The sequence below is a fragment of the Lepus europaeus genome, chromosome 23 (assembly GCF_033115175.1).
Source record: "Lepus europaeus isolate LE1 chromosome 23, mLepTim1.pri, whole genome shotgun sequence".
Taxonomy (NCBI): Eukaryota; Metazoa; Chordata; class Mammalia; order Lagomorpha; family Leporidae; genus Lepus; species Lepus europaeus.
The window spans coordinates 8,010,877-8,036,169 of NC_084849.1; the positions used below are offsets into that span (position 1 = coordinate 8,010,877).

The 25,293-nt window shown below is 49.6% G+C and overlaps 1 protein-coding gene across 1 annotated transcript; it reads right to left on the minus strand.

The window, feature by feature from the left end:
* Positions 1–120: 120 nt before the first annotated feature.
* PPP1CC (protein phosphatase 1 catalytic subunit gamma) lies at positions 121–24,985 on the minus strand. Its single transcript, XM_062181966.1, has 8 exons — positions 24,742–24,985; positions 13,977–14,108; positions 12,284–12,514; positions 5,760–5,864; positions 3,681–3,904; positions 3,348–3,482; positions 1,421–1,481; positions 121–514 (listed from the first exon to the last, which is right to left on the minus strand). The coding sequence occupies exons 1-8, from the start codon at positions 24,794–24,796 to the stop codon at positions 444–446; spliced, it is 1,014 nt and encodes a 337-aa protein (XP_062037950.1). The 5' UTR covers positions 24,797–24,985; the 3' UTR covers positions 121–443.
* Positions 24,986–25,293: the final 308 nt, after the last annotated feature.

Here is a 25,293-nt window from a genome sequence, read left to right on the forward strand (position 1 = left end):
CAGTCTCATGCGTCACAGAGGCTGAGTTAGACCCAGGTGCGAGTTCACCGTGAGTGCGTACAGCTGAACCCGTCTCTGGGAGACAATGACTTGAAGGAAGACAAATCCAAAATGCAGCTGTGTGGTTTCCAGAGCAATTTATTCATGAGAACCTACGCACTACGCCATCAGTAGTTTTCCTGTGTGTGCTGTGCTGATAAACAGACACTGGGAGGCTGTAACAAGTTCATCATTTAATAAGTCTGAATTCGTTTTCACCACATGGTATTGTACACGGTCATCTGCTGAAACAGATTTCTTTTTAACAGATCTTGGTTTAAAAAAGTCATAGATACTGTGAGTTCTGTATAAACTGGTGGACAGTAAGTTACTCCTCTGTTTTGACTGATAAGCCTCAATTTCACCGCAGAATAAAGAATGTGGGCCAAAGAAAGCATAATCGGTCACTCGTATAGGACAGTATTGTTCCTATAATTTGAAGCTTTCTGAATGGACGGGTTCAGGCCTGATGGAACTGTAAAAAGATTACTTAATGAATAGACTATATGGAAATTGTACAAAATGTTATTAACTTTCATCATTAATAGCTTAAACAGCGCTATATTACTAATTGCTAGTCAAAATAATAAAAAAAGAAACACCTGTTTGAGTCCCCACAGAGGTGGCGTGTGCACACACCCATGCCACCCTGTCATTAGGGGTGTGTCAATACGTATTTCAACAGAAACTTTGGCTTTAGGAAAGAGTCACAAACAGTTAAAAGAATGGCTTTAATCGTCATTTTAAGTATACGGTGGGGAGACGTGTGCTTTAATTAAATATACATCATACCAGTGGTGCTGGCAAGGGTGAAGTTACTCCCAATGTTGATAGCTATAAAAACAAGTTTGTACAGGACAAGACAAGGAGATAAAAGCAATCCCTTTGAAACAAAATAAAAAAAAAAAGTTCACAGTGGTTTGTATCAACAGAATGCATTTTATGACAATAACATGTACAGATCCAGAGCACCCTGGAGCTCTTTATATCCTAATGAAAATGAGCATTTACATTATTCATGGGATCGACTGAGTTAAAAAAACAAGATCAACTGTACACTCGCCCTCAGACAGAACAGACTGTCTGGGGAGTACAGCTTTAACACCATCATTCAAGTTGTTTGCAAAAGGAATAGAGAATTAAAAAACTAAACTAAACAAACACTGTTTCTGGGGAATGGAGTCTTTCATTTGCTGTTATAATCAGCAAACGCCATTCATGAAAGCCAAAACAGAAGGAGGGGCCCCACAAACAGATCCAGCTGGGCAAGCTGACCACACACGTTACAGCGTCAAAACAAAGGCTGCACACTCTATGTTACAAGTCCCGACTAGGCGGTGTCAAAGCGACACCTATTTCTTTGCTTGCTTTGTGATCATACCCCGTGGAGGTGTTACAGGTCTCGTGGCGTTCGGCTTCTTTTTCTCTGCAGGCTTTAAAATCTGAAAAGATCCCAAAGACAGTGCATTTCAGCAAGCACTCAAACCAGACACGGTCTTCTGTTCACAAGTTTTGACTGTTTTTGACCAACCACTCTGGAAGCCCCACTAACTAGTCTACTCACACACACCAAGCTGGCATCGAAGTATCATCTTTGCTGATCAACACTGTGACAGAGATGGAATACAGGATCTGAACAAATTACTTCGCCTCCGGATGAAGCGAGTTTCCTGAGGTTTGGTTTGCACCAGGCTGGGCCTTTGGCTCTGCCTTATGTCACAGGAGGAAGGTTCTCTGGAGCAGCTCAACCCCCTAAAGGGTCCTCGCACAATCTCTGGGAACTGCTGGTTCCCCTGGCCACTGGGAAAACAACTGTTTAATTCACCGAAGGGACAACTGCTCCAGGATTTCAATGGTTGTACGTATGTTTCTTTTCTTTTCTTTCTTTTTTTTTTTGACAGGCAGAGTGGATAGTGAGAGAGAGAGAGAGAAAGGTCTTCCTTTTTGCCGTTGGTTCACCCTCCAATGGCCGCTGCGGCCGGCGCATCTTGCTGATCCGAAGCCAGGAGCCAGGTGCTTCTCCTGGTCTCCCATGCAGGTGCAGAGCCCAAGCACTTGGGCCATCCTCCACTGCCTTCCCGGGCCATAGCAGAGAGCTGGCCTGGAAGAGAGGCAACCGGGATAGAATCCGGCGCCCCAACCGGGACTAGAACCCGGTGTGCCGACGCTGCAAGGGGAGGATTAGCCTGTTAAGCCATGGCGCCGGCCTGTACTTATGTTTCTGACTGGATCACCCTGAAGGTGCTGAAAGTTTATCATAAAAAAACAGTGAGGCCAGCGCCGCGGCTCACTAGACTAATCCTCCACCTGTGGCGCCGGCTTCTGTCCCAGCTGCTCCTCTTCCAGTCCAGCTCTCTGCTGTGGCCTGGGAAGGCAGTGGAGGATGGCCCAGGTCCTTGGGTCCTGCACCCACATGGGAGAATGGGAGGAAGCACCTAGCTCCTGATCAGTGCAGCGCACCGGGCACAAGTGGCGCTGTAGCAGCCACTTGTGGGGGTGAACCCACGGAAAAAGGAAGACCTTCCTCTGTCTCTCTCTCACTAACTCTGCCTGTCAAAAAAAAATTAAAAAAAAAAAAAAAAAAAAAAAAGTGAGAAAAAGACTAAGGCAGACTGCAACAAACAGTGCCTGTGCCCAATGAAGGCCAGATCCTGTCACAGCGCACCCACAACGCTCTGCAGAGCTCAGACTGGAGCAGTCGTCATCCAGCACATCTGCACGCGGCAGTGTCACTCGTCACAACGGCGTGACGGCTTCAGATCTACAGCAAGAGTCGTGAAATATAAGGAGCTAGCACTTGTGTTCTATCTATTTAAATGATGCAACAAGAGTTAAATTCAACACTAGATACAAAGTTCTATTTTTCCCTTAAAAAGGATCTACACATTACTCAAACTGAGACAAACACTGATAAGGGGAACTAAGTTTAGCCCACTCAGCATAAATGAATAGTAGGCAGAAAGTAGCAGTAAAAAGAAGGGACCGGCGCTGTGGCATTGCGGGTAAAGCCACCACCTGTAGTGGCCGGCATCCATTTAGGTGCCAGTTCGAGACCCGGCTGCTCCACTTCTGATCCAGCTCTCTGCTATGGCCTAGGAAAGCAGTAGAAGATGGCCCAAGTCCTTGGGCCCCTGAACTGCATGGGAGACCCGGAAGAAGCTCCTGGCTTCAGATTGGTGCAGCTCTGGCTGTTGTGGCCATTTGGGAAGTGAACCAGCAGATGGAAGACCTCTCTCTGCCTTTCAAATAAATAAATAAATAAATCTAAAACAAACAAACAAAAAACAAATGCTGAAAACAAGCCCTACCTGAAAGGAACACATTAGTGTTTCGTCCACACTCATCATGGCACCTGCATTGTCAAACTCTCCACAATAGTTGGGTGCAGAAAACAGAGTGACCAACTGCCTCTTTGCAAAAAACTCATATCCATCTTCAACCACCTTGGAGAGAAAATGTTTCCAGTGTAAGTAGGTGCAAGTTTTAGGACAGTAAAACCATTCTTCAGTTTCCCACTGAGCCTGCAGGTCTTTTCCAGAGACATTTTGTATAAATAAGCAATACCTACCCACCAAAACCAACAAGGGGAATCTGCTCACACACATGCTCGTAAGTGTACATGTAAAATTCAAAACCAATACCTGGTGGGCTCTACATATAAGATCCAAATCATGCTTATGGAGAAATTTTGCAACCACTTCTGCACCAAATGTGAAGGACACGCCTCTGTCATTTTCACCCCAGCCTAAGACATCTTTATCGGGGTCAGACCACAAAAGATCACAAAGAAGACCTTGATCTGGCACATCAGTTGGTCGCATAATTCGCCGAATCTGCTCCATAGATTGAAGATCTGGTGATAAACCTGTACCAGGAGAAAACAGAAAATCGAAGAGAGCAGCACTTCTAAAAGGCCTGCTATCTCTTTACAACCCAGTGACTTTAGGGGAGGGCGCTGCGGTGCGGGTGAGGCCACCACCTTTCACACGGCACTGCGGGCACGGCTTCAAGTCCCGGCTGCTCCACTTCTGACTTAGCTTTGGCTAATGTGCCTGGGAAAACAGAGGATGGCCCAAGTGCTTGGGCCCCTGCCACCACGTGGGAGACCAGATGAAGCTCCTGCTGTTGGCCCCAACTAGCCTCAGCTGTGGCAGCTATATGGGGCGTGAACCAGCAGATGGAAGACTTCTGTGTAACTGTCTTTCAAATAAATAAATCTTTAACAACAACAAAATCCAGCGACCTTAAAACCTTGTTCTGCATCCTCCCCAGCAATGCAGGTGCGAGATGCTGTAGACCACCTGTAGTGACCACGTGTGTGGTCGCTGCTCACAAGCCTGACCTGGACCACCCTCGCTAGTCTTCCCCTGCCTTTCTCTGGCCATGAGGCCATTTTCTGGCATAACCTCGCCCAACAGCAGGCCTTGCAGCCCTCCTGATTCCAGAGGGCCCTGTCCCACACCCACGGATCGGACAGGCCAAGCTCTTTCTTTAGCCTACCTAGCAGCCATCCCCATGCCATGTAAGTTTCCATAAGACCCCCAAGAACAGTCTGGAGGACGTCTGGGCGGCTGAGGACCTGGCAGTTCCTGCAGGGGGTGCGCCAGAAGGGGCACGGGGGCTCTACGGCCCCTCCCCAGCGCTTCGCCCTCTGCATCTCTTCACCTGTCTTCTTTGTGAAATCCTAAGAAACAGGTGAGCTTGTTTTCCTGAGGTCTGTGAGCCTCTCAAGCAAATGAATCCCTCCTCCTGCAAACTGGATGCTAAGTCCAGGCCGACAGCTCCAGAGCAGAGCCAAATTAGAGAACGGCCCCCAGCTGGCGCCTGCTGGCTGCATGCTTGCTGGTGGGGAGAAATTTCCACGGCTGCTAAGGCTCCAAGAGCAGCCTGTGTCGTGAGTTCACAGCAGGAGCAGCTCGGGCTGCGTCAGCACTGGGCCGCGCAGGGGTGCGGCGGCTCGGAGAGGCCTCTGCTGTCCACGGACCATCAGATCTGTGAGCTGGTGCCCACGCAGTCTGTCCTCTCCCCTCCGAGTTAAAGCTCACGCCCAATTCTACCAAACCTCTGCGCCGCTGGAGGACACAGGGTGCCCTAGCTAACACTCAGCATTGGTTCTTTGACGGCTGCCTAATTTCTGACCACGGCAATTGTAATTACCACTTAAACTACCTTAAACAAAAATAAAGCAGTCACCGAGCACAGCACTACAGCTTACTGGAGCAGGTACTGCGGCGCAGCAGGGGAAGCTGCGGCCTAGACGCCTGCATCCCTCATCAGAGTGCTCCGCGGAGGCAGCAGTCCTCTCCTTCCAGCCACCCATGTGGGAGACCGGGAATTCCAAGTGCCTGGCTGCAGCCTGGCTCAGCCCTGACAGCTGGACATCTGTGGAGCGAACCAGCAAATGGAGGGCGTCTGTTTCTCTACCCTTCAAATCAATACCAAGTTATGGGAGGATGAAAAGTAAATAAAGAGAAAATCTATTTTCAGTATTCTAGATCTATTTTAAAATACTCTGTCCTGTTTTCAAATCTAACTCTTAAGAGTTTAGAATTCCTGGGAACAAATCTACTGCTTACGTCAGACTTCTATGCAAATGACTGTGGTTGTGTCAGAGAGGACTGGTAAGAGGACATCAACCCAGGAGTCCCATCGGTGCAGACGTCACAGCGCCCACGCTCTCGCAGGCAGCAAGCCTGTGTGGAAGGAACAAGCCCCCATACCTCCATGACAGCAGAAGATTTTCTCATCCACGATGGCCGCTATCGGTAAACAGTTAAAACAGTCTGTGAACGTTTTCCACAGTTTAATGTTGTATCTTCTTTTACCTGCAAAAATTTGGGAAGGTTAAAAAGACGACTGCTCTGGGGGACCATTCTGTTCTGACTACCTTTTAAGTAAACGAAACTTTTTCTCAAATAACCTGGGGCAGGCGCTCAGTCTAGTGTAAGATGACAACGGAAACCCCCACACCAGAGCCTGGGTGTGATTGAGGCTCTGCCCCCTGCTGACGCCGATTTTTTGAGCAGCAGCTGTTGGTTCAAGTGCCTGGGTCTCTGCCACTCACATGAGACCTGGATTGAGTTCCTGGTTCCTGGCTTTTTCCTGGCCAGCCCCGACTGCTGTGGGAATTTGGGAGGAGACTTATAGACAGGAGTGCTCTTTCTCTGCCTCTCGAGTAAACATAAAAAAACAAATCAACCAAAAGATAAAACAAAACAAAAACAACTGGAAGAGGTTTATAAGACCTGAATACTTGGCCGGTGCCGTGGCTCAACAGGCTAATCCTCCGCCTTGCGGCGCCGGCACACCGGGTTCTAGTCCCGGTCGGGGCACCAATCCTGTCCCGGTTGCCCCTCTTCCAGGCCAGCTCTCTGCTGTGGCCAGGGAGTGCAGTGGAGGATGGCCCAAGTGTTTGGGCTCTGCACCCCAGGGGAGACCAGGATAAGCACCTGGCTCCTGCCATCGGAACAGCGCGGTGCGCCGGCCGCAGCGCGCTACCGCGGCGGCCATTGGAGGGTGAACCAACGGCAAAGGAAGACCTTTCTCTCTGTCTCTCTCTCTCACTGTCCACTCTGCCTGTCAAAAAAAAAAAAAAAAAAAAAAAAAAAAAAAAAAAAAAAAAAAGACCTGAATACAGACATGCAGATGGTACCTGGAGAGGAAATATTTTAAAACAGAAGCATGGAACCAGAATTCCAGGTGTGCTAATCATCAAGGATTTCCACCAAGATTCTAGCATACTGGACAGTTCCAGCTGTGTCTGCAATCTCAGGTCCCAACAAAGCCCACAGGGAGCGTCCTCCGAAGAGCAATCAGGAACAACTGACACAGGCTGGCACCGGCTGCTCCTGAGGAAGGCTGTGGGAGTTCACTCCCAGCCTGTCTCCCCTCTACAGCCTCACATCAGATGACCCCAACCCCTGAACACTCCCGAGCAGGGGGCACTCTGATCTCTGCAGACACAGGCTGCTTACTGCAGGCCCTGCAGGGTGTCTGCCCCCAACCCTTGGCAGGCTCCCCCAGAGAAGCAAGGCCCCTCACCAGCTCACGTACTCCATGCAATATGCAAGCAGGGCGTGACCGACAGAGTATGCCTAATTTTATGAGCATTTCTACATGAACGTTATGCTCTGAGTTGAAAACGTACTCCCAAAGCTTGCCTGTAGAAACTGATGTGACTGCCCGAGGACTGCCCAACAGCTGGGAGCCTGTGTCTCACACCAAGGCACCATCTACATTCCTCAACCAAGGATCTGTCCTTAGTCTCTCTGGCTGGAGTCTAGAAGGACACCTAAAGGTTTAAACCCAGGGTTCTCCTTTGGGAATTGAGAGCTGGCCAAGCTGCAGTGGATTAAGCCACTACCTGCAGTGCCGCATCCTATGTGTGCACCAGTTCTAGTCTGGGCTGCTCCACTTCCACTTCAGCTCCCTGCTAATGTACCTGGGAAGGGAGTGAGGAAGACGAGTGCTTGGGCCCTGCAGCCATGTGGGAGACCTGGTTAGAATTCCTGGCTCCTGGCTTCAGCCTGGCCCAGCCCAGGACTTTGCAGCCATTTGGGAAGTGAACCAATAGATGGAAGGTCTGTCTCACACTCTGCCTTTCAAATCAATCAATCAATCTTACAAACAAACAAGAGGCCAGTGTTGTTGGTGTAGTGGGTTAGGTTACCGCCCGCAATGCTGGTGTCCCATATGGGCACTGGTTTGTGTCCCTGCTGCTCCACTTCCAACACAGCTCCCTGCTAACGGCCTCAGAAAAGCAGTGGAGGATGAGGATGGCCGAAGTGGTTGAGTCCCTGCTGTCCACAGGGGAGTCCTGCAGGAAGCTCCCGGCTTTAGCCTGTCACACTGCCCCAGCCGCTGAGCAATCTGGGGAGTGAACCAGTATATGAAAGACCTGTCTCTCCTCTCTATAACTCTTTCAAATAAGTGAATAAATCTTTAAGCAAACAAAGAGCTGGCCAAGCAACAGGCTTCCTGACCACCCCTGTGTCCTGGTGCCAATCACAGGACAGGGACTCAGCAGAGGCCTTGACACATACCCAGGGCCGACAGGCCTGACTTCCCTCTACAGACAGGGACTGCTGCCTCTTCTCCTGACAGTTCTAGCTTCCAATGACTGGCGTATAACTGCCCATGGGGCCTCCTATTTTCCACTGCTTTGGAGGGCACCGATTCCCACTGAACCATAGCCCCCTTCACTGGAGGGTCCTGAGAGCTTAGCGGACTCGTCCTGACGAAGCCTGGAGGAGCCCATGCACGTCACCACTCCAATTCCTGACAGTAATGAGGACGTGGACAGTCACAATGCTTCAAGAACAGGGTCCAGCTTGTTGTCAAGGAGAAGGTTTATTTATTTGAATGGCAGAAGGAAACAGGCAAAAGGAGACAAACAAGCACTCCCCGAATGGCCCAAACAGCTGGGGCTCAGCCAGGCTGAAGCCAGGAGCCAGGAACTCTACCTGGGTCTCCCACACGGGTAAAAGGAACTCAAGTACTCAAGCCATCACCCGCTGCAGTACAGCTGCCTTAGCAGGGACTGGATCAGAACCATGCAGTAGCTGGACTCGAATCGGCACTCAGATATGGAATGCTGGTGTCCCAAGAGGCTTACCCTGCTGCGCCACAACACATGCCCACTCCAGGCTGTCTTCACCCACATTCACGAAGTAACTTGGCTGGGTCTCTCTTTTCTGTTAAAGCCTGTCCTACCCTGTGGCTTCCTCGGGGATTTTTCCTTTCCTGTAAGCTGCCACTGGCTGTTGCTAACTGAACCTCTTCCTCGAAGACAGCGTCCGTCCCGATTCTTCAGCTATGCAACAGGATCCGTTTCTCTTGCTGAGTCCTTTGCTGCCTCTTACGTCAGCATCCCATTTCAGAGCGCCAGTTAGGAGCCCCAGCTGCTCCACTTCTGATCCTGCGTCCTGCCAATGCGCCTGGGAAAGCAGTGAGCCCCGGCACCCACGTGGGAGATCCAGACGGAACTCCTGGCTCTGGCCTGACCCAGCCCCGGCTACGTGCAGCCATTTGAGGAGTGAAGACGTGGAAGGGGAGATCTTTTTCTTTCTGCCTTACTCCCTCTCTGCCTTTCAAAAACAACAACAACAAAACCCTGATAGCAACCAACACAGATCTTTTTAAAGGCTAAAGCATTAAATAGGGGCAGAAACTAATGCAGTCAATATCAACACGTCAGTATATATGGGTATCCAACAGAAAGACATCTGTATTTGAACTTCCAACAACAACAAAAAAATCAAAGTACATGTTGAACCAACAGCCATGTAAAAGGGTAACTTGGTAACTTTTTTTCAACAACCTCAAATCAAAACTAACAAATATCCAAAACACAGTGTTAATAAATCCAGAACCCACACGATTTCTCTTCCTGGGTGTACCCTCTACCCCACCCTGTCTTCTTTTGTGGACCTCAAGGCCAGAGACTGAGCAAGCATCGGTTCTAGGAAGGGGTGGCAGGAGTGCTAAGCCTATGAATGAGACCTTCCCTGGGTACACTCCTAACAAACGAGCTGGTTCAACACATTACAACTGAGATGGAGGAGCCAGCGCTGTGGTGTAGTGGGCAAAGCTGCCCCCTGCAGTGCCGGCATTCCATAGGGATGCCAGTTCGAGTCCCGGCTGCTCTACCTTCAATCCAGCTCTCTGCTATGGCCTGGGAAAGCAGAAGATGGCCCAAGCATCCTTTGGGGCCCCTTTATCCGCGTGGGAGACCCAAAAGAAACTCCTGACTTTGGATTGGCACAACTCCAGCCATTGCGGCCAATTGGGGAGTGAACCAGCCGATCGAAGACCTCTCTCTCTGGCTCTCCTCTGTGAAACTCTTTCAAATAATTAAATCTTAAACAAACAAACAAACAAACAAACAAACAAAAAAAACCAAAAAACCTGAGACGGGGGCAGATCACTGCGGAAGCTGCAGGTTTTGACTGCTGCAGAAGAGGGTCACAGTCACAACCCTCCCCAACCCTCATTAGATGTATGAGCCAGTACTGTGTACCTGCTAGTTCTTAACTGTTCCTCCAATCCCAACCCAAACTCTCCTGTCACATAAATGATAAGCATAAAAGGAGGGGGAAGGCAAGGATTCAACAATTTTTTGACATGTTATGGTTACTTAAAACAACCAGAGTAACTAAAACCCCTCTACCAAGCTTACTATTTTTAAAGCTTGTAAGACGATCTCTGGGGTGGGCATTGTGGTACTTCCTGGGATGCCCCCTTCCCCATCAGAGTGCCAGTTCCAGGCCCCCACATGATTTCTGATCCAACTTTCTGTAAAGTTGGAGCAGCAGGTGATAGCTGAAGAACTTGGTTCCCTGTCACCTACTGGGAGACCCACACTGAATTCTGGGCTTCTGCCTTCAGTCTGGCCCTGCCAAAGGTGTTGCAGGCATTTCAGGAGTGAACCAAATACAAGACCTCATCTGGAGCCGCCGCCTGCAGTGCCGGCATCCCATACGGGTGTCATCAAGTCCCGGCTGCTCCACTTCCAATCCAGCTCTCTGCTATGGCCTGGGAAAGCAGTAGAAGATGGCCCAAGTCCCTGGGCCCCTGAACTGCATGGGAGACCTGGAAGAGGCTCCTGGCTTCAGATGAGCCCAGCACTGGCCATTTCAGCCATTTGGGGATTGAACCAGTGGATGGAAGACCTCTTTCTCTCTGCCTCTCTGTAACTCTGCCTTTCAAATAATAAAATAAATACATCTTAAAAACAAAACAAAAACTCATCTGTCTTTCTGCCTTTAAAAAAGATGGAAATAAATACTTTAAAAATATCAGAACTATCAACAGGAAAAGGAGAATATTTATTAGTTACATAAAGATAATAATAAAGAATCTGAGTGAAATGAAGAAACAGCTAATTGAATCCAGAAGTACAGTATATTTTTAAACATCTGGTTTCTGGGTCTGGCACTGTGGCGTAGCAGGTAAAGCTGCGCCATGTACCATGAGGCACGTGGGTGCCGGTTAGAGTCCCAAGTTGCTCTACTTCTGATCCAGCTCTCTGCTATGGCCTGGGAGAGCAGCAGAAGACGGCCCAAGACCTTGGGCCCCTGCACCCATGTGGGAGACCTGAAGGAAGCGCCAGGGTCCGGGCTTCCCAACTCTGGCTGTTGTGGCATTTGGGGGAGTGAGCCAGCAGATGGAAGACCTCTCTTCTCTCTCTCTGCATCTCCTACTCTGTGTAACTCTGACTTTCAAATAAATAAATCTTTTTACAATTTTGCTCTCTCCATTCAGCACATTTTAAAAGTAACTGCCATTTTTCCTCAGTACCAATGAGTCAAAAGGAGAAAAACCACTATGTACATTTCTTTTTCTTTTCTTTTCTTTTTTTTTTTTTGAGATCAAAGTACTTTATTGAGAAGTTTGAAGGGATGGGTGGGGGAACTTGAACCTGCACTGGGACTGACTGAAACCCGACATCCTTGGCCGGGACCCTCCCACTGCCACATTTCAAAAACTAATTATTGCGGCTGGCACTGTGGCTTGTCAGGTTAAGCCACCAACTGCAATGCCAGTGTGTCATGAGTGCCAGCATACCATTCATTTGGGCACCAGTACCAGTCCTGGCTGCTCCACTTCCAATCCAGTTCCCTGCTAATGGGCCCCGGAAAGCAGCCACGTGGGAGACCAGGAAGAAGCTTAAAGATGCTGGCTCCTGGCTCTAGCCTAGCCCAGCCCTGGCTGTTGTGGCCATTTGGAGAGTGACCCAGCGGATGCAGATCTGTCTCTTCTTCTCTAACTCTGCTTTTCAAATAAATAAATAAATCCTTAAAAACAAACCAAAAACCTAATCATCACACTTGCATGTAGTGTTCTCCAGAACAGGCCAACTGAGACAGGACAGGTCACTGTTAACTGGGGCCACAGGGCTGGCCCCACGGCTCTGCCAGTCTCTACAAACCAGGAACCGTACTGTGGTACCTACGGAACCAAACATCAGTGACTCTGTTAAAACTATTTGAACTGTACTAACAAGCAGGTTTCTGTGAATACCGCACCCAAAGAAATGATCTCAAAGAACTCGCCACTGTGATCACTGCGTCCGAATCTGACCACATCAGCGAAGAATCCAGGACACTGCTATTAGTGTGGCAGCAATCTTCTCCCACCCCAAGAAAAGAAAAAACTAAGGTAAAAGGAAGCTCATAAAACTTCAGCTCAGATTATGACAAAGGATCTTATAAACAACTCTTCCTTAGACACAGAAAGTACTCACATTCATCATAAAATCCGTAAATCCTATTGATGCTGGCACATTCATGGTTCCCTCTGAGAAGAAAAAAATTCTCGGGATATTTGATTTTGTAGGCCAGTAAGAGGCAGATCGTCTCCAGCGACTGCTTTCCCCTGTCCACATAGTCCCCAAGAAACAGGTAGTTGCTTTCTGGCGGGAAACCACCGTACTCAAAAAGTCGCAGCAAATCATAGTATTGTCCATGGATGTCACCTAGAAGCAAGGATTTTGTTACCAGGGTTACCACACTTCCAGCTCAATCCACCAGGGACACTGGGGAAAGGCATTCTGTAAATATTCAGCTCACACAATGGCTCTGACCTCTATTAATGAGAGTTTGACAGCCAACACAAAGTAATTTGCAATTTTCTATTATATTTAGTTCAATTGAGCTTAATGAAAAATTTGACTATGTGTCCAGAATCTCACACAAAATTCAGCCAATTAGGAATCTGTTTTGGGAAAAGGAGTACTGTGTACAGACATGCCTTCCTGCCAGGTAACAGGGCTCCTTTCAGGGGGGCTGCTCAGTGTCCCATCTGTGGCAGCACTCCAGGTACTGTGCCAGCAGATTTGCACAATTCTGGCAAGCGTGGGCCCAATGGGACAAATGCACACACACTCCATCCAATAATGCCTCTGGCTTCATTTCTCCCCAAGAACATTTTACTACATAAACACATGCGAATGTCGTGTCATCAAACACGCCACAGGAACATGCTGTGGTTCTCTGGAAACACAGCTGCAACACGGATCATCTTCTTCCATTATGCACACCGGCAGAACCACAAAACCAGCACCAGCAAGTGCACCCAGTGTTGCTTTAGGCTTCAGTACAATCCCACATGTTCCTGTAGTTCACCTCTTCTCAGCCCTCCACCCCAAGGCTCTGCCTTCTGCAGTGAATTCTGTTTCAAAATCCCAAGCCCAGGGGCCGGCACTGTGGTGTAGCAGGCTAAGATGCCACTTGTGATGCCAGCATCCATACGGGCTCCAGGTGGAGATGCAGCTGCTCCACTTCTGACCCAGTTCCCTGCTAATGGCCTGGGAAAAGCAGCACAAGATGGTCCAAGTGCTTGGGTCCCTGCACCCACGTGAGAGACCTGGAGGAAGCGCCTGGCTTTGGACCAGCCTAGCCCTGGCTGTTGCAGCCATTTGGGGAGTGGATCAGCAGATAGAAAGATCTCTCTCCATTTCTCTCTTTCAAATGGGAAAGGAGGCGGCGCCATGGCTCAATAGGCTAATCCTCCACCTTGTGGTGCCGGCACAACCGGATTCTAGTCCTGGTCGGCGCACCGGATTCTGTCCCGGCTGCTCCTCTTCCAGGCCAGCTTTCTGCTGTGGCCTGGGAGTGCAGTGGAGGATGGCCCAAGTGCTTGGGCCCTGCACCCCATGGGAGACCAGGAGAAGCACCTGGCTCCTGCCTTTGGATTAGTGCGGTGCGCCGGCCACAGCGCGCCAGCTGCGGCGGCCATTGGAGGGTGAACCAATGGCAAAGGAAGACCTTTCTCTCTGTCTCTCTCACTGTCCACTCTGTCAAAATAAAAACAAACAAAAAACAAAACAAAAAAACCCTAAAAAACAGGAAAGGATTCTGCTCCCTAATGCAGTCATCAACATAACCTTGACTCAATCATTCGCACACCCAGAGATAACCCCGTGCACCAAAACTTACCACATATTTTGAGTGGTGCTTCAAGTTCTAGTAGGATAGGCTGACTGAGAAAGATCTCTCGAGACTTTAAGCACAGTCCTCTGATTTCATTCTCCTGTAGCTGAACATTCTTACCAGGCTTAGACCCTCTCACTGCAGGGGAGAAAAACTTTGATTAGTCTAATGAAGTCAAAATACAATTTAACACAAAAAATCCAGAAAGATATAAGTTTTAAATAAAGGGGACCAAAAAACACTTTTAACTAGCTTTATTTTCAGGACACTTATAAAGAATCTGATTTTAATGTCTAATCAGTATCTTCAAATCCTACATGGGTTTCAGACATTATTTTGTTGCATCTCCTATACCAACTCAGGCTTCCTCACAGGACCCACAAGGGGTCACCTTGGCTGTGCAGGAGGCAGACTGCCAGGTCCTCCTCCCCTCCAGGCTGAAATCAGTCGTCTCCAGGCCTCAGTTCTGTGTGCAAGCCACACACCTGGCCCTGTTCACTTACAGTCAGCCCAGGGGACAGCTCTTTTTGTCTCCAGCTCTATAAATGAATTAGTATTTGTACAGCAGATTTTGAGAGAGGAACAACGAAAGATCTTCCATCTTCTGGTTCACGCCTCCAAATGCCTGAAATAGCCAGGGCTGGGTCGGGCAGAAATCAACAACCCATTATCTTCTACTTCCCAGCATGCATTTAGCAGGGAGCTGGACCAAAAGTGGAGCAGCCAAGACTTGAATCAGCACTCTGTTACAGGATGCAGGCGTCCCAAGCAATGTTGCTACATCACCTGCCTGAGGAACAATCTGGTTTAAAATGTGACATCAGAAATGCTCAGAATCTTCTATCCATCAGTGTTTTTCAGAAGGCGATGCTGTTCAAGAGTCTGATTTACCCACAAAGTCTAAGTTCGCTTTTCAGTTCATTAAAAAACAAAACAAAACAAAACAAAAAAACACCGCACAGGCTCACTGCCCATATTTTACTGTGAAATTTCTGGGCATCATTTGTGCTTAAATCCTTGCCTTTCACTGCCTCAAGTCCCAGCTGTTTCACTTCCGATCCAGCTCTCTGCTATGACCTGGGAAGGCAGAAGATGGCCCAAGTCCTTAGGCCCCTGCACCCACGTGGGAGACCTAGAAGAAGCTCCTGGCTTCGGATCAGCTCAGCTCTGGCTGTTGTGGCCATCTGGGGAGCGAACCAGCAGATGAAGACCTCTCTCTCTCTCTGCATCTCAGTAACTCTGCCTTTCAAATAAATAAATCTTAAAATAAGTAAATAAACAAATAAACCTTGACCATATAGGGCAAAGGATGTGAGCGTAGTGTTCTAACAACGTTCTCCACTAACTTGAACAAAAGCACTCAGCGTTTCCCTTCCTATCCAAGTGGAAGGCCTTGCAGCATTCATGACCAGTAGGTGGATAGGAGAGGAAATGAAGAAATTTTCTTTCAGTTGCAGTTCTAAGAGGAGTCATTAAACACTCATTAAATAGCACTGAAATGCTCAATGTACCTTATTTTACAGCTACAAAGAGGCCCCTTCCAGAAAGGGGAACTCCAGCAAAACGGCTTGCTAGCAGTGTCCAGGCAAGGACAGGGCTGACTGTTCTCAGCATGCTTGAACCAAGTTTTCATTCTTGCTTTGTACAAAAAAATTTATAAAGGCAGACATTCTCTCAAAATCGAAGCAAAAGCAGGACTAAGTTTGGAAATTAATGCTCGCATCTCTCTACCATTAAACTCAATCAAGTGACACAGCTTTAGGGAAGTAAATCCATCAAATTAAATCAATGCTGCTAATTTAAATTTTGCTGGTTTGGACTTTTTGTTTGTATTTGAATTATAAAATCACTTGGTGCAGTAGCTGAGTAAGAGCAGTAGTTTAGTCCACTTCTATTCACCTTCGTTCTGTAAGTACCTTAAAAAACATCACTCAAGAGCCTTCCAACGCAAAGGGCTGTGTGAGTGTGAGAGATGCGGTGTGAAGCGTCCACTGCTCTGAGGAAACCAGTCCTGAGCAGGAATGGCAGTGGACAGAGGCATTTATTTTTTGATGAAAAAATAATGATGATGAGAGAAGGGATAAACTCTTAAGTCACAAAATGAAGAGAAAATGACAGGCGATATGGCTGGACTGTGAGCCAGCCAGGAGCCGCAAAGTTTGAGACTGGTCCTGAGCTTTTCGCAAATCATTTGAGGGTTGGGCCTCAAATATCAACGTGAACTAAAAAGACTGGCAGTCTCTTTCTGACCAAAATGTGCTGAAACCAAAAGCAATAAAAGGGAAAGCACGGCCGTGGTAACCTTTGAGGGAGGCAGACGTCTATGTAATAAACAGCAACCGACCAAGTTTTTTCCAGAAGAACCAGTGACTTTCTCTCTCTAGAAACACAGCAGAGAGAACTTAAGAAAACCTCCCAATGGAAAACGATGGGACTCCTGCTTCACTTGCAGAAAACCCCCGTCACCACGGTTTCAGGCCAGCCTGGGACGTGGCCGCCTGCCCAGCAGCAGACTTTATTTTTGGCTAGGAGGGAACTCCCAGAAGCTTCTGGTTTCAACCCGAAGTTTGTGTAGCACAGCCTTACACCTGTGAATGAGTGGCCCGCACTAAGTGGCTTACTCCTCTCTGAACAACAGGCCTGCTTTCTCATCACAGCCATCAGTGTAAATCAATGCTCTAACATACATTCCCTTGGCTTTGGAGACATCCTACTGCCATCTCTAGATACAGTTTGTGGTAATTTAAGTCTTATTCTGTTTTTGTGTTTGTGCTGAGTGGGGTCATTCAGAGACAGTAAAAAGTTCATTAAAACCAACAAACATGGTCTTAGAGCTTCTTAAATTCCCTACAATTAGCTCAAGGAAACAGAAACTTTAAAACCAGAAACTCTGCCCAAACTGTGTTCCACAGTTGGCAAGTAGCTATTCATCCTTCACTCTGGAAAAGCCTCGGCAACCATCGCCCCCTGTCGCAGCCCCTGTCGCAGCCCTTGTCCCACTCTCCCGACAGCCAGCCACTCTCAACTTCACAGGACTTAGAGCCAGCATTGTCACTCGGCTTCTGTCTGCTCCTCTGGACCCCTGCAGAGTTCAGACCCCAGGTTGCTCTGCAGCATCCACTGGCTGCACAGGTGAAGTGGCACACATCTTTAAGGACTGTCCACCACAGTCACTGGATTAAACACTGGCCAGACTACATGCATGCCTAACCAGGTATCTACTGCTGTGCGATAAACTCAAAAAGCAACAAATAGTCCAGTCTCCCTAGCAGACTCCACTGCAGTATTTTCTAACTGAAAATTTAGAATTACTCTTAATTTCAAGTAGAACACAATCATCTAACAGTTACAAGACATCAAGATGCGTCGTCAGGCCATGTGAACATTAAGTATCTCTTAAAAGTTGCCAGATCAACTAACAGCATAAAAATCCACTCTATTATCAATGCCCATCAAATAACACCACGTGCTTCAGGGCACTGTGCTAAGGAGCTTCCTATGCCATTTGATCCAACGAAGCCAGAGCATTGTCACCTCCCACTACATAGGCTGGACATTCAGGGCTTGGGCCAAGGTCACAGAGCTTGGAGGCAGGTCTAGTGATGCTTCTATCATATACACCTCAATTAAGAATTTGTTTTAAACTTTCAAACCAAAAGATACAAACCACTAAACCCCAATACATAAAGAGACTTCAAAAAGTCTATAAAAATCAAAAAGTTTAGTTATGGTGCAAAAATTTTAGAAATCCAGGCAGTTTTTTCCCTATTTATTTTTGGGGGCCAGCGCTGTGGCTCAGTGGGTTAATGCCCTGGCCTGAAGCGCTGGCATCCCACATGGGCGCTGGTTTGAGTTCTGGCTGCTTCACCTCCAACCAGCTCTCTGCTATAGCCTGGGAAAGCAGTAGAAGATGGCCCAAGTGCTTGGGCCCTGCACCCGCAGGGGAGACCTGGAAGCAGCTCCTGGTTCCTGGCTTCGGATCGGCGCAGCTCCGGCCATTGCGGCCAACTGGGAAGTGAACCAGTGGATTGGAAGACCTCCCTCTCTCTCTGCCTCTCTTCTCTCTGTGTAACTCTGACTTTCAAATAAATAAATAAATAAATAAAAAGATTTGTTTTATTTATTTGAAAGAGTTACAGAGGGAGGGAGGGAGAGAGAGGTCTTCCATCGGTTGGTTCACTCCCCAGATGGCTGCAAGGGTGGAGCTGTGCCAATTTGAAGTCAGGAGCTTTGGGTCTCCCATGCGGGTGCAGGGGCCCAAGGACTTGGGCCATCTTGTGCTCCTTTCCTAGGCCATAGCAGAGAGCTGGATGGGAAGTGGAGCAGCTGGGACGCCCATATGGGATGCTGGCACAGCAGGCGGCAGCTTTCCCTATACTCTCACACAAACTTTTGGAAGATCCTCATATAATCACAATGCATCTTCACAAATGGGCAACATTAAGTAATGAATTAAATTATGGACCTGTTTGTTAAGACGACTAAGACTTACCATACTTCACACACTCAACAGATTAACTGCTTGGCACCAACTGTGTGCCAGAGCCGGTGTGAGACAGACAGCAAATTAAGACTAACTAGATGACTGCTCTTATGTTGAAATTCACTTTAAGCATAATGTCTCCATACCATTAAAAAACCAAAGGTACAGTGTCACCGCTCTACCCCTACTAGACACCAAGAAAAACTACAGTGAGACTGACCCCGCACAACACACACTTCAGGTTCAAGCTCTCCTGTGCTCTGTGCACACAGGACAAACTGTCAACATAAAAGTGTCCCTAGGTGGGACATCAGGGTTGTCACCTCATGATACCTTCCCAAGCAGCATTCAAACAGCAATTATAAAATTATTTCTTTTTTAAAAAAATGTGATAGAGTTAGACAGTGAGAGAAAGAGACAGAGAAAGGTCTTCCTTCTGTTGGTTCACCCCCCAAATGGCTGCTGCAGCCGGTGCACTGCACCAATCCGAAGCCAGGAGCCAGGTGCTTCCTCCTGGTCTCCATGCAGGTGCAGGAGCCCAAGCACCTGGGCCATCCTCCACTGCCTTCCCAGGCCACAGCAGAGAGCTGGACCGGAAGAAGAGCATCCGGGACAGAACCCAGCACCCATATGAGATGCCGGCGCCGCTGGTGGAGGATTAACCTAGTGAGCCACGGCGCCGGCCCCCAATTATAAAATTATTTCAACAATTGAACACCAATAGAATTCAAAATATTCCGATGAGCAAGCATTCCATTCTCTAGCTGGAGTGTGTCTCAGAAATGTATGTTGTGTGGAAATAAACCACAAGGCAATGTGTGATCTAAGAGTTAGCAAGCAACACATCCCAACGTCAACTTGGGATTCACACATGAACTTGCAGTAAGTTTTCACCTGGCTAGGAAGGGAGATTCAGACAGAAGCATGCTGGCTGTCGACAGCAGAGGCCCACTACAGAAGAGTACCCGATCTCTATCTGCCACATCCAGTACAGCATGTCCGAAAGCTGCCACACTGTTTGATCAGAAACTGAGGAGCCCACACTGCGCTGAGGTGGGCTGACTGATGCCCACATCCCATAGGAGCCCTGGCTCGGGTTCAAGTTTGGGCTGGTCCACTTTCAATCCATCACCCTGCTAACGTGCCTGTGAGAAAGCAGAAGATGGCCTAAGTGCTGGGGCCCCATTACCCACCACGTGGAAGACCTGGAAAAAGCTCCTGGCTCAGCCTTGGCTATTGAGGGGAGTAAACCAGCGGATGTAAGAGCTCTCTGTCTCTCTCGAACACTGCCCTTCAAATAAACAAATTGATCTTAAAAAAAAAAAAAAAAAAAAAGTGAAAACATGAAGTCATAAAAGAACATTACTGGGGTGCTGGCGCTGTGGCACAGCGGGTTAAAGCCCTGGCCTGAAGCGTCAGCATCCCATATAGGCACTGGTTCTAGTCCCGACTGCTCCTCTTCTGATCCAGCTCTCTGCTATGGCCTGGGAAAGCAGTAGAAGGCCCAAATCCTTGGCCCCTGTACCCGCATGGGAGACCCGGAAGAAGCTCCTGGCTTCAGACTGGCCCAGCTCCAGCCATTGCGGCCATCTGGGGAGTGAACCAGCAGATGGAAGACCTCTCTAACTCTGTCTTTCAAGTAATTAAAATAAATCTTAAAAAAAAAAAAAAAAAAGAATATTACTGGGGGAGTTGGGGGGTGGGCACTGTGGTGCAATGGGTTAAAGCCCCAGCCTGCAGCACTGGCATCCCATATGGGTGCTGGCTTCTCTCTTGCTTAACTCTTAAAAAAAAAAAAAAAAAGTACTGGTGCTCATTTGCAGTATCAGCTGTTTCTCAGAAGTGGTGCTGACTTCTCGGACAGCTTCACTACCAGCAGAGATGCAAACGTGGGTAGTAAATTTCAGAGTACCCTGGAGCTCTTCATAAGGAATACAGAAGTATTCTCCTTGCCGCAGAAAAGCCCCTTAATTGTTTCAAGGTCATATTGAAGGTATAATAGACATAAAAATAGTGCAAGCTGAATTAGAATGAAGTTTTAGAACCGAAGAAAGGCACAATCAGCATAAAAATAAATCAAGAGATTTTGCTGCTTGAAGATAATCCTATTAAAGAAGGTGGTAATCATAAAAATAATCCCACATCACATTCATTTCAATCAATCATTTCATGATACTTGACATGTTTAGGAAAATAAGACTTCAGACCAAACCCTAAACAAACAAACAAAAAAACCCAGTAACTATTTGCAGCACTAAACTTCTCCACAGTTAATGTCTTTTTCATTAAAGATGCAAACTACAAAAATGGTGTCAGGACGGCTCTGCTTCTCTGGAGTGCCAGCAGGAGCCTGCCACGCGGTGCCCCAGCCTGGCCTGCACTGCTGGTGTGCTCTCAGCAATGCCTGTGGTCAGGACGCTGCTGCAAAACAGGGTCTCCTGCTCCTAGGAAGTATTCTGGCTTTTCTACACCCAGGGCAAAGCCAAGTCATTGAAAACTCTAGACTTTCTCATCTAAAAATACATTCTGGGGGCCGGTGCTGTGGCATAGCAGGTGCAGGCAAGGTTCAAGTCTCGGTTGCTCCATTTCCAATCCAACTCTGTGCTATGGCCTGGAAAGCAGTGGAAGATGGCCCAAGTCCTTGTGTCCCTGCACCCATGTGGGAGGCCTGGAAGAAGCTCCTGGCTCCAGATCGGCGCAGCTCAGGCTGTTGCAGCCATCTGAGGAGTGAACCAGCAGATGGAAGGCCTCTCTCTCTGCCACTGCCTTTCAAATGTGTAAGTAAATCTTAAAAAAAAAAAAAAAAAGATAAAAGATAAAATTGCTTCACCAACTTCCGCTCTGGCTACTATTGGGCACTAGGGTTGAGCAGGCCCAGCTGCCTCTGGCGTCCAGTTCTCGGGGGTGGGAGGGGCAGTCTGTGTCTGTGTGCCAGCCCCCCCACCCCTGCACAAAGTCTAACAGAAGGACACACATGATCCTGTTAGATTTCACTGCTGCCTCCTGCCACTGACAAGCAAACGGCACAGTGGGCAAGGAGAGCAGAGATCTCCATCGTGCAGGTCTCCACGGGTGCTCTCCTGCAGGCGAGGCTGTGGACATAAGCAGCAGGCTAGCGACGGGCAGGGGCTCCCAAGGAACTGGAACACAGCCCTCCTCTTGGATGTTACCATTAAAACTGTCTGCTGTGTAAAAGATAATTGTAGCTGCTCATTAGGAAACAGTGCTTTTGTGTTTTCTTTGTTCATTTTTAAGAACCTCTCCGCCCACCCCTTAACCATTTATGCTCCTTCTATCATTACCTTAGGGTGAGGGCAAACATCACGACCAGCAGAGGCACGCATGCGTTAGTTCACCCTTCAGAGGCACCCTTAAGCACAGGGGAACTTCAAACGGTTTGTGGAAAAGTGGAATCAGACATGATTATTTTGATGCAGAACATTCTGAAATCCACACATAAGCTTTCAATAATGCATTTTTTGAAGACTCTTCTATGCACAGATCTCCAAAGTCTTTTTGTGCTGACCTTGAACTTTTAAATTCCATTCTTCCACCAACATTTTGTTGTGTATCAAAAGACCTGTTTTAAATCATGAAACTCAGGCAAAGTGTGGCTTGGTTTTACAGTTTGACAATGGCCTTTTTCAGAGCAAAGGTGTTTTGACAACCTGGGTGTGAAATAAGTTACAACTCCTTGCTATGCAAGAAAACCACTAGCCATGACTCATCCTTGAACAGGTCAACTTTGCCCCAAACCTCATTTTAGAGCACCAGACCAAATCTAGTTTCTTTTTTTTTATTTTTAACTTATTTGAAACTCAGAATTACAGAGAGAAAGAGAAGAGAGAGGAGAGAGATCTGTCATTCACTAATGACCAAGGCTGGGTGAGACCGAAGCCAGGAGCTTTACTCAGGTCTCCCATGTGGGTGCTGGGGCCCAAGCACTTGGGCCATCTTCTGCTGCTTCCCCAGGCCATAGCAGAGAGCTGGACTGGAACCAGTGCCCATACTGGATGCCAGTGCTGCAGATGGCGGCTTTACCCACTGTGGCACAGTGCAGGCCCCTAGTTTATTTTCTTTTAATTCCCTATGTTTTACTCTGCAGTTATTTAAATAACGGAACAGCTGTTAGACCACTTTTAAGGCTTCATCAGCACCAAGGCAGACGCGCTGCTCTAACGAAGCCTTCGCTTTCAGTTCCCTCCTCAGCACCACCCCTAGCCACTGCTCTGCTAGTGCAGCCCCTCAGCCTCTCAGGTCAATCCTGCACACCTCGAGAAGTCTACCAAGGTCACAGCCCTCCATTTTCAGACCTACTTAAAATTCTTAGGGAAAAAGTTTTCGGGGCACTACAAAAAGCACAAAACACATTCAAACATCCTCTAACTTACATGAATACACGTCCTCAACAGATTGACCTTCAACAGTTTGTCAACAAACACTGAGAAAAGGAATTTTGAGCACACACATTGTCTCCTGTAGCATAAAAAATGCACTGCTTGGGGCCGGCACTGTGGCGCAGTGGGTTAATGCCCTGGCCTGAAGCGCAGGCATCCCATATGGGCGCTGGTTCGAGACCCGGCTGCTCCACTTCCGATCCAGCTCTCCGCTATGGCCTGGGAAAGCAGAAGATGGCCCAAGTCCTTGGGCCCCTGCACCCGCATGGGAGCCCTGGAGGAAGCTCCTGGCTCCAGATCGGCACAGCTCCAGTCGTTGCGGCCAATTGGGGAGTGAACCATCGGGTGGAAGACCTCTCTCTCTCTGCCTCTCCTCTCTCTGTGTAACTCTTTCAAATAATAAATAAATATTTTAAAAAACCCACACTGCTTTATTGATTTCAACAAAAAGTACATTAAGAAGTGATTTTCCTGTGCAACACAGCATGCAGTGGGGGAGCCACTGAGAGACGACTGTGCTCTCCTTCCACACGAGCCCAGCCACCAAAGAGGAGGCTGCCAACAAGCCACACGCTGCCAGCCACAGGCAACCCGGCCGCAGCCCTTCAATTCCCAAGCTTCTAATGCATACAGATTCCAACTGCTTGTTCTGAACCAAAGCCCACTCTAGTCTCTCGCATATCCCCACACAGAGGTGAGAAGCTAGACATCCAGAACAGAAATGCTGCGGGAACTTTCTTACTGTAAACTATTTTAACCAGTTACTGACCGAGCGCTGTCTCTTTCAAGTAAAGAAATGAATTAACCAGAGTGAGAGTGAGGCTCTGCTGGAGGCCGGGGCTGCACCAAGACCCGCTTCCCCTCCAAACGGCGCACTCCAGGGGTCCTTCGTGGCCGCAATGGCTTTTCCTCTTAAGAAGCGGAGGGGAGCACAGATTACAAAAACGGGACAAGATATTTTAGGAGTTTCGTCCTAATGACCGGCTTCAGAAGACCTGCGAGTACGGACGCCAGCGCTGTGTGTTCAAGCTCTCCCCCCCTCCCCAGACCGCTCCTCCCAGCACCACTTTGGGAGGCCCGCACGAAGGCAAAAAAGCAGCTCAAAGCCGGCCCAAGTCACACTGCCGGGCGCCCGAGTAACCGGAGCGGACTTAATCCTCCTGAAGGCTTGGGTGAGCGCCGCTCAATTCCGCCGCCTCCTCGAGAACCGGAGCCGAACTCCGCCCGAACCGCAGCTCGGTGTGACCCCCTCCTGGGCCGCCGGCCCCGAGTCACCAACTCCGTGACCTTGGTCCGCCGACTTCGCCTCTGCGGCTCCGCGGAGCGGGGCGAGAACGCGGCGGAGCGCCGGCTGCGGCTGCTCCGGCGGCGAGGCGAGGCCCGCCGGCCGCCCCCGCGGCCCCTCAGGGAGAGGGCGCCGAGACCCCCGAAGACCGGCACGTCCCAGGGTTCGGCGGGCAGGGGCAGATGGGCTCTGCCACCCCCTGCAGGCCGCAGCGCGGCGAAGCCACCGGACAGGACAAGTCCGCCGAGCCGGAGGACGCCGGGGCCCCATCGAGCGGACGAGGGCCGGGGGCCGCATGTCGGGGGGGCGAAGTCCCGCCTGGGCGGCCGGCAGCCCCCTCCCCACCCCCAGCCCCCTCTCCTCCGGGGGCCGGGCCGGGGGCCGGGGGGGAGCGGAGTTCTCACATCTCACGGCCAGGAGGAAGGTCGCTTCGTCGTGCAATGAATGAGCCGGGCACGGAGGCTCTGAGGGCAGCGCCGAGTTCGGGACCCCGGGGCGGCTTCCCTCCCGCTGCGGCCGCTTTTTGACTCGCGGGCTCCCTCCCTCCCTCTCCTCCGCGGCGGCGCTGCAACTCCCTCAGCCCGGGCCCGCCGGCCGCCCCCTCACCTTCCAGCAGCCGTTGGATGATGCTGTCGATGTTGAGTTTGTCTATATCCGCCATCGCCTTCCCACCGCCGACCCTCCCGCAGCGGCGCCGCCGCCAGCTCGTGCCCGGGACTCGCACCTCCTCTCCACACCACGAGCACACAGGCGGTGGTGGCGGCGGTGGCAGCAGCCGCGGCGGGAACCCCCCCCAGCCGCCCCGCTCCCTGCTTCCTCCTCCTCGCCCCACTGGAACCACGAGAAGAACAAAATGGCCGCCGAGTCCTCAGCCAGCCTCGGGCGGCGCACGGATGCGCGCGGGGGAGTGCAGCGGCCCGGCCGGGACTTCTTTATGGGCCGTAGGGCGCGCGGAGGGGGCGGGGCCAGGGCGCGGGAGGGGCGGGGCCTGGCGCGAGGAGACGGTTGAGCGTGGCTGCGCTCGCGCGCCGAATCCTTCCGCCAAACGGGCCGAGGAAATAGGCCCTCCCCCCTGGCCCGAGCGTGAGTTGCGAAGTTGCACGCGGCAGTCGGGGCTGGCGAGCGAGTGCAGCTGCGTGCATGGAGGGCCGCTCGCTG